At 33.5% G+C, this 12,383-nt stretch overlaps 1 protein-coding gene across 1 annotated transcript in view; it reads right to left on the reverse strand.

Moving 5' to 3' along the window:
* Positions 1 to 12,383, reverse strand: part of TRIM37 (tripartite motif containing 37) — a 110,718-nt gene that overhangs the window by 40,513 nt on the left and 57,822 nt on the right. The window contains 4 exon segments of the mRNA XM_031966497.1: positions 4,035 to 4,253; positions 5,010 to 5,124; positions 8,042 to 8,221; positions 10,824 to 10,900. Of these exon segments, the coding sequence (XP_031822357.1) occupies positions 4,035 to 4,253; positions 5,010 to 5,124; positions 8,042 to 8,221; positions 10,824 to 10,900 (591 nt within the window).

The raw sequence follows: 12,383 nt of genomic DNA on the forward strand, positions 1-12,383 counted from the left end.
CAATTGACAAATGGTCAAAGGATATGAACAGACAATTCTCAGATGAAGAAATTGAAACTATTTCTAGCCATATGAAAAGATGCTCCAAGCCATTATTAATCAGAGAAATGAAAATTAAAACAATTCTGTGATACCACTACACACTTGTCAGATTTGCTAGAATGACAGGGAAAGAGAATATGGAATGTTGGAGGGGATGTGGGAAAACTGGGACACTGATACATTGTTGGTGGAGTTGTGAACAGATCCAACCATTCTGGAGAGCAATTTGGAACTATGCTCAAAATGTGACCAAACTGTGCATACCCTTTGATCCAGCATTATTACTACTGGGCTTATATCCCAAAGAGATCTTAAAGAAGGGAAAGGGACCCACATGTGCAAAAATGTTTGTGGCAGCCCTCTTTGTAGTGGCCAGAAACTGGAAACTGAGTGGATGCCCATCAATTGGAGAATGGCTGAATAAATTGTGGTATATGAATGTTATGGAATATTATTATTCTGTAAGAAATGACTAGCAGGATGATTTCAGAAAGGCCTGGAGAGACTTACATGAACTGAGTAAAATGAGCAGAACCAGGATATCATCATACACGGCAGTCAATTCTGATGTGACCTCTTCAACAACGAGACAAACCAAATCAGTTCCAATAGAGCAGTAATGAATTGAACCAGCTACACCCAGTGAAAGAACTCTAGGAAATGAGTATGAACCACTACATAGAATTCCCAATACCCCTATTTTTGTCCACCTGCATTTTTTATTTCCTTCACAGGTTAATTGTACACTATTTCAAAGTCTGATTCTTTTTGTACAGCAAAATAACTGTATGGACATGTGTGTGTGTGTATATATATATATATGTTGTATTTAACTTATACTTTAACATATTTAACATGTATTGGTCAATCTGCCATCTGGGGAAGGGGGTGGGGGGGAAAGAGGGGAAAAATTGGAACAAAAGGTTTTGCAATTGTCAATGCTGAAAAATTACCCATGCATATATCTTGTAAATAAAAAGCTATAAAAAACAAATAGTTTTTTATTTTTAAAATACATACAAAGAGTTTTCAACATTCACTCTTGCAAAACCTTATGTTCCAAAATTTTCTCCCTCCCTTCTCTCCACTTTCCTTCCCTAGAGAGCAAGTAATCCAATATATGTTAAATATGTGCAATTCTTCTATAAATATTTCCACATTTATCATACTGCACAAGAAAAATCAAATCAAAAAGGAAAAAATGAGAAAATAGAAAGCAAACAATAACAAAAAAGATGAAAATACTATATCATAGTTCACATTCAGTTCTGACAGTCCTCTTTCTTGGATGTAGATGGCTCTCTCCATCACAAGTCTATGGGAATTGATCAGAATCACCTCATTGCTGAAAAGAGCCATGTCCATCAGACTTGATGGTACAACCATTCTTGAAAGCAATTTGGAACTATGCCTAAAAGGTTATAAAACTGTGCATACCCTTTGATCCAGCAGTGCCATTATTTGTTTTGTATACCAAGGAAATCATAAAGGAAGGAAAAAGACACAACATGTGCAAAATGTTTCTAACAGCTCTTTTTGTGGTAGCAAGAAATTGGAAAGTGAGTAGATACCCATCATTTGGAGAATGGCTGAATAAGCTGGGACACATATGATGGTAATAAAGTAAAAAAAAAAATAAAAAAAAAAATGGAATATTATTGTTCTAAGAAATGATGAACAAGCTGATTTTAGAAAGACCTGGAAAGATTTACATGAACTGATGCTGAGTGAAACAAGCAGAACCAGGAATATATTACACAGTAACAACAAGATTATATGGGAATCAACTATGATAAACTTGGTTCTTCTCAGTGGTTCAGTGATCCAAGGCAATCCCAAATAAATTGGGATTCGGACAGAATATGCTATCTGAATCTAAAAAGAGAACTATGGAGATTTACCTTCAATCAACACATGCTATGTTCACTTCTTTTTTCTGTATTTAATTCTCTATCATGGCTTTTCTCTTTTGTTCTGATTTTTCTCTCCCAAAATAAAGAAATGTATATTAAAAAAGTTAATATAGGGCAGCTAGTTGGGGTAGTGGAGAGAGTACCAGCCCTGAAGTCAGGAAGACCTGAGTTCAAATGTGGCCTCAGACACTTAACACTTCCTAGCTGTGTGGCTATTTAGGCCAAAATAATTATCAACTAGGACAGCCAGGTGGTGTAATGGATAGAACACCAGCCCTGAAGTCAGGAGGACTTGAGTTCAAATCTGGCTTCAGATACTTAACAGTTCCTGGCTATATTACTTACCTGGGCAAGTCACTTAATCCCACTGCCTCAGCACAAAAAAAAAAAAATAATAATAATAATAATGATGATGATGATGATAATGATGATTATCAATTGTTGGCTAGCCTTTCTAAATTTAATTAGCCCTATGAATTTAAATCAGTTTTATGTATAACACACAAACAAACAGTTCTTTGCCCAGGCCAAATTTTAAGTATTTTCAGCTTGGTAATACTTGGGAAAATTTATGCTCCTTTGGGTTTGCCATCCAGTACCTAGAATCAACTCAACATCATAATGAAGCAAAGGTCATGCAAAGTAGACTTTTGTGAAAGAACATAATTTTTAACCTCAATAAATTAAAAATACTTCCAAATACAGCAGGCAAATTTTTTTAACACTTTAATTTCATGTTAATCATTTTTGTTGTCTCTATAATCACGCTCTGCTAATTCTCTTGACAACTGCTAGAAATTGAAGATCAAGAAAACAATAAACACAATGATTATAATAACATAAATGGAGATTAAAATTAAATAAAGCTGAGTAATTAAAAGGAGTGACAAAAGAGTCAGATGGTATGAGAAAATGAAATTTTCTTCCTCTTTTTGCAGAGTGGTAAACCATGGGCAAGTATCTGTCAGATTCGAATGGCATATTGATGGACTGATTTTTCTTTTCTTTTGCTTTTTTAATTCTTCATTACAAGACATGATTTTAGTAGTGGATAGTACATTTGAAATGAAGGTGATGAAACAACACAAGAAAATTGGATTTTTATTGGACATATGATTTTCACAGAAGAGGGAGCTCCCCAATAAGTAAAAAATCCACCAATTCAGAATAGGATGTGATTTGCCATTTAAAAATCTTAGAAAATGGCCTGGGACTTGAAACAATTGGTTACATGACTTGACCGAGGTCCCCAAGCCAGAATACAGAAAAGGAAACACTTGAACAAAGGTCTCCCTGCCTAAACCCACATTTAAAATTATTAAGACAATTTCTAAAACTACTTGAACAATGAAAGAAGTTAATCTGAACTGATATCATATATTTAATTCGAAAGGGCCTGGAATGCATTGATTCAATTTCTGCATTACAATATGGTGATCTTAAAATTGAGTTTTGTGGAGGCAAAGGCAAGTATGTAATTCTGTCTTGTTCTTCTCTGACTTTCTTCAAGTCTCAAATCAAACACCACCTTCTACAAGAAACTTTTTACAATTTTCCTTAATTACAGTGCCTTCATTCTGCTAATTATTTCCAATTTATCCTTATATATTTTGTTTATATATCTTTATCTGCTCCTTGTCTTCTTTATTAGAGTAAGAGTAGGGATTGGGATTGTCTCGTATTTCTTTGTATCCCTAGCACTATGTCTGGCATACAATAGGGAGGAAAGAAAGAAGCATTTATTAAGCCCCTACTATCTTTACAAATATTATCTAATTTGACCATCACAACAGTATTGTTAGGAAAGTGCCATTATCTCCATTTTACAGATGAGGAAACTGAGGCAGCCAGTGAAAAATTAAATGACTTGTCTAGATTTACACAGCTAGTGTATGAAGCTGCATATGAATTTTAGTCTTCTCGACTCTAGGACCAGTGCTCTATCCACTGTGCTATCTAGCAACCTTCCTAGTAGGCATTTAAAATGTTTACTGATTTAATGACTGCTGAATGACAGAAAAAAAGTTATCATAATACTCATATCAAAAACAATATTGAAACAAGGAAATATTTTCCTACATTATAATCTTCATGTTGGATCTTTTCTTCATCCTCTTCATCCTCTTTGGCCTCTCTTACTGAAGTTGTGGCAGGCATACCCTCTAGAAGTAATTCACAACTTGAACCTGCTTTCTTAGCTCTCATCTCCAGACCATCACCATTTTGAGGGCTAAGGTGAGTGTCTGGTGGTGACATGCCTCTTGATTTTTGGAATCGGGAAAGTTCAATAGTAAGTCTCTTTAAAAAACAAAATTAACACATTCAAAATGATAAATATAAGCTATGTTTAGTCACATGGGAATGACGCAGATATTCCTACTTACCTCAATAAAGCCTATTACTTTTTAGAAAACTCTAAAATCATTCCATTTCATTTACTCCATCTCTGGTCCCGATTCCTTCCATTTTTCATTTACTGTGACTGAGCTATTTCCTTCTCTCATATTCTGTATATCCCATAGCTAGTAAGAATAGCAAATAGTCTTGCAATGCAATAAAAGGAAGGAAATTCCTTAAGGATAAAAATGAATTGGAATGGAAAATTGACAGCATTTTATCATGTACATTTCCTTCTTGTGAATTTTGTCACATTCTTGGAAAGAAAAAGAAAATTTCCCTATTATTTGTTCTTTTCAGAAAAAAAAAAATCTATTTCTATAATACAATATCCCTACTAATTTATGGATTATCCCCATCTTAGAAAGGCTTTATGGGTCATGATGCTGTCTTTTCAGTCTCTTCATGCTCAGGAATAAATATTCTTTCTTTAAAAAATAGCTAAAAGTCTTAGTCTTTTGAAAAGAAAGAGAAGCCAACTAAACTTCCAAGAAATGGAATAACCTGAGCAGAGCTACAGACTCAGAACTATATGAATGAAAAAAGAAGGTTCAAGTCTGCCTTAATTATCAATACCAAATAATAGCTAATTTAATAATTAATTACTCTAAAAGTTCATCTGAAACACAGATGTAGAGATAGATGTCATCTGCTTACCTCTTTAAGATTATTAATTTGTTGGATATAGCTAGTTTGGGCAGTTTCCAACTGAGTAATATACCAGTGTTGATCCCGGCATTTTTGGAAGAAAGTTGGTGAACGAACTTGAAATCTTAAAAAAAGGAACACAAACAAAAATATATATACAAAAACAGAAATAGTACTAAATTAAAAAACAATTCAAAGAATGCAATTTTATTACTAAAAATCAGACCTTAAATTTATATTTAAATTCTGAGTTTTCCCCATCCCACTTTTTAAAAGCTTTCTTTAACTAAGTAAAAGAGTGGGGAAATGATAAGAGACTGAATGGTGGGTGTGGTGTGCAGAGAAAAACTGAAGTATTGATAAAAATTATTCCCTAGGGCAAGCAGGAAGAAAACTCTGATAATTGAGAATTGTTTACCTCTACGATTCCCAATCTATAGAGGTAATTCAGTCAGAAATACAAGTTATGTCAAGTCCCTGAAGCTAAATTTTCCCTTATAAAACAGCTTATAGCTTATGACTTGACCACTGCCCTCCTTTGGTTTACTCTGTCTCACTGTGACACTCAGTCTTGTGGTGTCTTTTCCCTTCCCTCTTCCCCATGCTACATGGCATCTTGCCCAACCATCCTATGTCCCACTAGCTAACTCTTTTAGGGTGCTCAATGCCTTTCAGGATTTAGTCTGGCATCTAAGGACATGCCCCAACCTCATGAGGTAGTCCCTTTCTACTGGGTAATTGTGAATTCCACTGAGGAATTTATTTATCTTTATATGTTCTCCCACTTTTCATATTTACCATTTCTAGTGTCTACTATATCTCTTATTTTGTCTGTAACTTCTTCCTCTAAATAAACCTAACTTCTGCAAAAACAAACAAACCCCCCCCCAAAAAATATACAGATACACAAATTCTAAGTTTTTACAAATTAGTCTAAATCCCCTAAATCCTGTGTTGACTAATGAAGTATTTTCTCTAACTTCATTTTTTAAGCTAGCTGTTTGAAACCTAGAAGGTTTTTTCCCCCATTAAAACAGATGACAGTTAACATTTATTAAATGCCTCCAATATGTAAAGTAATATCCTAGATCCTAGGAATATAAAGACAAAGTGAAATTATCTTTGGCTTCAAGAATTTTGGGGACAGGAGTGGCAGACATATATACAAGCACATAAATGTAAAGAATATACAAAGTAATTTCAAGTGAGAGAACATTAATATAGCTTCCTGCAGAAATAATATTTAAGCTCTGCTTAAGAAAAAACCTAGAATCTTATTAGGGATAGGTGTGGAAAAACCATCCCAGTCATAGACACCTGTATAAAAAAAAATGGAGGAATGAAGCAGCAAATTGAATACCTATTAGGCAAAGCTAGCCTGTAAAGCCCATTTAATCTACAATGTGGATGAATGATATATATTTCCAGAAATGTAGCAAACCATATGGTACTGCAGAATCTAAGTAGGGAAAACTTTTCATCCCCTTTCCCAGATGCTGGGCTATCCCTCTGCAAAATTTATACACTGGCTTTAACAACTTTCACTTCAAAGTCCCTAAGTAAACTTCTGCTTTAACTTGTACAATCCCACAGAGTGCTCCTGTATCCAAAAATGAAAACTCCATCCTTTCTTTCCCTAAAATGAAAACTCTAATCCACTTATTCTCAGGTAGGTGTTGAAAAAAGAAAAAAACAGGTGAGCTATTTCACAATGGTTATAAATCACAGAAAATAGCAAAGACTTTTAGTTAATTCAAAGACCATCTAAATGATTAAACTTTAAGCAGTACAACAAACTAACCATTTCAGGAAGCAAGGCCACAGTTTTGCTACAGGATCCCAATTAGCTAGGCAAGGCCAATCTGAGATCTGCGTCCAAAGTCAATTAGTTCCTCTATAATTCCCGCTTATCAGAGTCAGAAGGAACTTTTCAGATAGCAGAGTCCAATCATCCTTGTTTTACTGGCCAGTCTTTCACAAAACAAATACAAAGGCTGAAATTAATTTAAGTCAATGCTCTATCACTACAAACGACTTCTCTTTAGCCTAATGATATGCATGGCAGAAAGAGGAGGCTATTTTCAAATGATATTGGAAGAAGGAAAGATGACTTGCTCAGACTTCTATCCAGTCTTCTAAATATAATACTAGGCTCTTACCACATCATCTTAAAATGATTTATAGTCAAATAATTATGGAATTAGATGCATGGGGATCAAATATTATTTATTAAATACTGGTAAAGATGAATAACAAAATTTAATATTGAATAGAGTTGGCATATGCCAAGAAAGTCAAATGACCATGACTATACACACTTCCTCCCTTCAGAACCTGATGAAACAGTCCAGATCCACAAGTCTTAGTAGTATTCCTGAGAATAATAAAGCCTCCTACATTGACAGCACTACTTTCAGCCCAAGGACTGCAAAATAAATAAATAAAGAGGTGATCTGGCAACTACTACTGCAGGTACTGAAACCTCAAAAGTACTAAATATTGGAAAAGAAATTTCTTACCAACAAAATCCTTGGCACTATAAGATGGTTCAATAGCAGAAATAGTGTTTTTATCAACAGAAATGACATTAAATATGCTAATTACACGTTTTGCTGCTGCATCTTAACGAACATGGGGGCCTGCCTCTCCATCTAACAAGAATTTCCTACATGTGTTTCCTCAGTCAGAATGAATACTTTGAAAACAGGGATTGTCCTGCTTTTCTGTTTATATTCCTACAGTTTAGCTGTGCTTTGCTCATAGAAAGTATTCAGTAGCTTTTTCATTCCTCCATTTTCACTGATGGAAAGAGAAAACAAAAGCATAGATGGGCAGGCAATCTGTATTATTAGATAGAGGACTCATAGATAAAATCACAGATTTACTGTCAATTGAACTATTTTATTAATTTCATTAAGAAAAATTTGTGAAAATTACTTTTAATGTCAATGTTTATTAATGTTTATTTTTTACAGAACAATGTTCTCAAAATTTTACTTTAAAACAAAGGAAAAAAGTCGCAACATGAAACTCCTCATTACCTTAAAATTACTGTATCATTCTGCCGGTTCAAATAGCCTTCATTTGCAAGTAAGTCTAAACGAAAAAATCTATTATAACCCCAGCATTCTCCAACTTCAAAATCAGAGGCAAATTCTCGAATGATATTCTTGGCAGGATCATTTGAGGATTGATGAACCATCTCAACACGATATTCATATCTAACATTGGAAAAAAATCCATTAAGAAGTAGTTAAAGGACATGTATCGGTCTACCTGCCATCTGGGGGAAGGGGTGGAGGGAAGGAGGGGAAAAATTGAAAGAAAAGGTTTTGCAATTGTCAATGCTAAAAAATTACCCATGCATATATTTTGTAAATAAAAAGCTATAACAACAATAAAAAAAAGAAGTAGTTAAAGGATATTAACAGTTCTCTTAAAAAGGATTGCAAACTGTTAACAACTAGAAGGACTGCTCTAGTTCATCAATAATAAGTGAAGTGAAAATTGTATGTGCAAGTTGAAATGACTTTAAGATTTCACTTTCCACTCAAAAAATTTGCAGTGATAAAAGATGGAAAAAGACAATGTTGACAGAAAAAAGAAAAGAAGAGACATACAACATTACTGGTAGAACTGTTTGTTAATTGGTCTAACCATTATGGAAGGAATATGGAATTCAACTAAATGGTTCATACTTTTTGAACCAGAGATTTATATATACTCTCAGCAAAAAATGGAAAATGGTGCTATGTATACTAAGATATAATTAGCAGCACTTTAATGTTACAACAAAAAAATGGGAATAAAATCCAGGCTTAATGACTACAGAAGCTTTTAAAAAATTTTGGCATAAGAATGTAATAGAATAAACATATGAACTGATGCACAATGAGGACAAGCTAAGAAGAACAAAAAAAAAAAAAACCCACATAAATACTGACTACAACAATATATATGGAACAAACATAAACATGAAACTGAATATTATTATATAATATTATAATGACCAAAGTTGGTCACAGAACTAAAATGAAAAAATATTTTCTTCCCTTCTTTATAAAAGTGGAGGATATATATTTGGAATACTACATCTACATACTGTTAACCAAGGTTGATGTTTAGAATCAGTGCACTATTTTACTTCTCTATTCTTTCTTTTTAATTTTTTGTTATTCAAATGGTACACTGGGTAAAGGGGGAAAATTGGACAGAGGGAATATATTAAAAAAGATGACATAACACATCCTACTCATCTATTAACTAAAAATGTGCTAGCACTCATTATCTGTGGCTCTTTAAGAAAATTTTAGTTCAACACTCAAAGCAAGAAATCTTCCTTTTAAAAAAAAAAAGGTAAAAAATGTCACTTGGCAATCAGCATTATTCAAATCACAAGAAGCTAATGCTAGCTGACCAAAAAACCATGAGTTTCACAAAAAACGTGAAGTAGGCTATTTTTGTCAGTAGCAAATTGCCTTCAGTAAAACTTCAAATAAAGGCTAGACAACCATTTCATTGGAAACATTATATAAAGAAGATTTTCGTTCAGATTAAAATTTGAACTAGATGTTATCTCAGATCCCATCCAACTCTGAGAATAATATTGCATAGTGACTAGAGAAGCTCAGGTTAATTCTTGACAAAATGTCTTTATAATTGCTGGCTGGCAAATTAAAACAAGATATCTCACACCTCACACATTGACTAAAATTACAAAAGGGGGAAAATGACAAATGTTGGGAGATGTGGAAAAATTGGTTCACAAGCATACTGCTGGTGAAACTGTGAATCAATCTAACCATTTTAGAAACCAAGTCTCATAACTTATGCAAAAGATTCAGTCTCATAACTTATGCAAAGATGTTTATGGTAGCCCTTTTTTGTAGTGGCAAGAAACTGGAAAATGAGTGGATCTCCATCAGTTAGAGAATGGATGAATAAATTATGGTATATGAATGTTATGGAATATTATTGTTTTGTAAGAAACCACCAGCAGGATGATTTCAGAGAGGCCTGGAGAGACTTAAATGAACTGATGCTAAGTGAAATGAGCAGAATCAGGAGATCATTGTACACAACAACAGCATTCTGATGGATGTGGCTCTCTTCAACAATGAAATGATTCAAACCAATTCCAATTGTTCAGTGATAAAGAGAACCATCTACACCCAGAGAAAGGACTGTGGGAACTGAATGTGGTTCACAACATTGCATTTTCACTCTTTTTGTTGTTGTTTGCTTACATTTTATTTTGCTTCTCTTTTTTTGTTGTGCAGCACTATAATTATATAAATATGTATGCATATATTGGATTTAATATGTATCTCTACCATGTTTAATATACATTGGATTACTTGCCATCTAGGGGAAGGGATGGGGAAGGCAGGGAAAACTGGACAAAGTTTTGCAAAGACTAATGCTGAAGAATATGTCCATGAATATGTTTTGAAAAGTAAAAAGCTTTAATAAAAAAAAAAATTGCTGGTTGAAGCTTTAGGTTTAAAAAAACATACTGACACACTATGCTATACATACATTTCATGTCCAAAAGCATAAAGACATGGAAAAACAATTTCATAAGTATACCAAAAAAGCAAAATATGTTAAAAATATATACTAAGGGCGCAGCTAGGTGGAGCACCAGGCCTGAAATCAGGAAAACCTGAGTTCAAATGTGACCTCAGACACTTAACACTTCCCAATTGTGTGACCCTAGGCAAGTCACTTAACCCCATTTGCCTCATCAAAAAATAAATACATACACACACACACACACACACACACAGAGAGAGAGAGAAAATGAATACTCATATTTCTTACTTAGAAGTTTCTGGCAATCCAGCTGAGAGTTCCAGAAACACGGAGAGGTAATAACCACGCACAACTCCATTTCCATCCTTAAAAAAAAATGGGTAAAGAAAACATTGTACACAAGAGCAATAAGATTATGTGATGATCAACTCTGATGAACTTGCCTCTTTTCAACAATGAAGTGATTCAGGCCAATTCCAATAGATTTATGATAGAGAGAGCATCCAAAAAGAGGACTGTGGGTACTGACTGTGAATCACAACATAGTAATTTTTAATGCTTTTTGCTTGCCCTAAAATTTTTTTTTCCTTTTTGATTTGATTTTTCTTGTGTAACATGATAAATGTGGCAATATAGAAGAACTGCACATGTTTGCCATGTATTGGTTCCTCTAGGGAAGGAACATGGGAGGAAGGGAGAGAGAAAAATGTGGAACACAAGGTTTTGCAAGGGTGAATGTTGAAAACTATCTTTGCATGTTTTTTGAAAATAAAAATCTATTATTTAAAAAATAAAAAAATAAAAAGAATGGATAGTATCTATTGATTAACCTTAACTTCGATGTACTGGAGATCAATTTTTAACATTTTATCTATGAATCTAACAGGAATGGATTGTAACATCTGTTTAAAATAATAAACATACAAGATGCTGCAGATCTAAAAACTACAACATTAATGCTAAAATCGTTTCTATATACTAGGATGTTAGCAATTTAATGAAAAAATATCTATGTTAACTTTCCTTTTATTTGTCCAACTCTGAAGAATAAGGAAAGACAATTTTATTTATTCTGACACACAGGAAAAAAAATAAGCCATAATATTTTTAAATTTGTCTTAACAATTTATAACATTAAACAACAAATATTCCTTAAAATAGTTAAAAAGTAGGGCAGCTAGGTGGCACAGTGGAAAGAGCACCAGCCCCGAATTCAGGAGGACCTGAGTTCAAATCTGATCTCAGACACTTAAAACTTCCTAGCTGTGTCACCCTGGGCAAGTCACTTAATTGTCACTTAAGTCATTAATTGTCTCAGCCCCCCCCCCCCAAAGTTAAAAAGTAAAATTCATGTAACTCCACTAGAATTAAGACATAAAAAATATAATTGGATCTTTTTGTTTTTAAACATTTAATTATAAATTTAACTTTTAACAAGAGCAGATTCAAATATATAAAACGTTAAAAAATGAGATCATAAAATAAAAAATTTTAAAACAATGAAGTGATTTTTTTTCAGTGTAACTACAAACCACTATTTATCCATTGCTAATATAGCCTCAAAACGTCTATATTGACTAAAGGTAATAAGACATAATGACTTTGGAGTCCAGAAGACTTAAGACTTAAGTACAAGTCCTACCTCAGCAATCTACTAACATGTTACCCTAGTTAAGTCACTTAACTCACTAGTGCCCTTGAGGAAACTCTTTAAGAAAATAATTTGCAGCAGCTCTGTGCTTCTAATAGAAGGGCACATTTTAACAACCCTTATTGCATAATTCCAATTCATGTTATAAAAATTGTTCATTAATTCATAACTGCAATGAGAGTTTTGATAATTATTAC

Source organism: Sarcophilus harrisii, chromosome 4 (assembly GCF_902635505.1).
Source record: "Sarcophilus harrisii chromosome 4, mSarHar1.11, whole genome shotgun sequence".
In the NCBI taxonomy this organism is placed as follows: domain Eukaryota; kingdom Metazoa; phylum Chordata; class Mammalia; order Dasyuromorphia; family Dasyuridae; genus Sarcophilus; species Sarcophilus harrisii.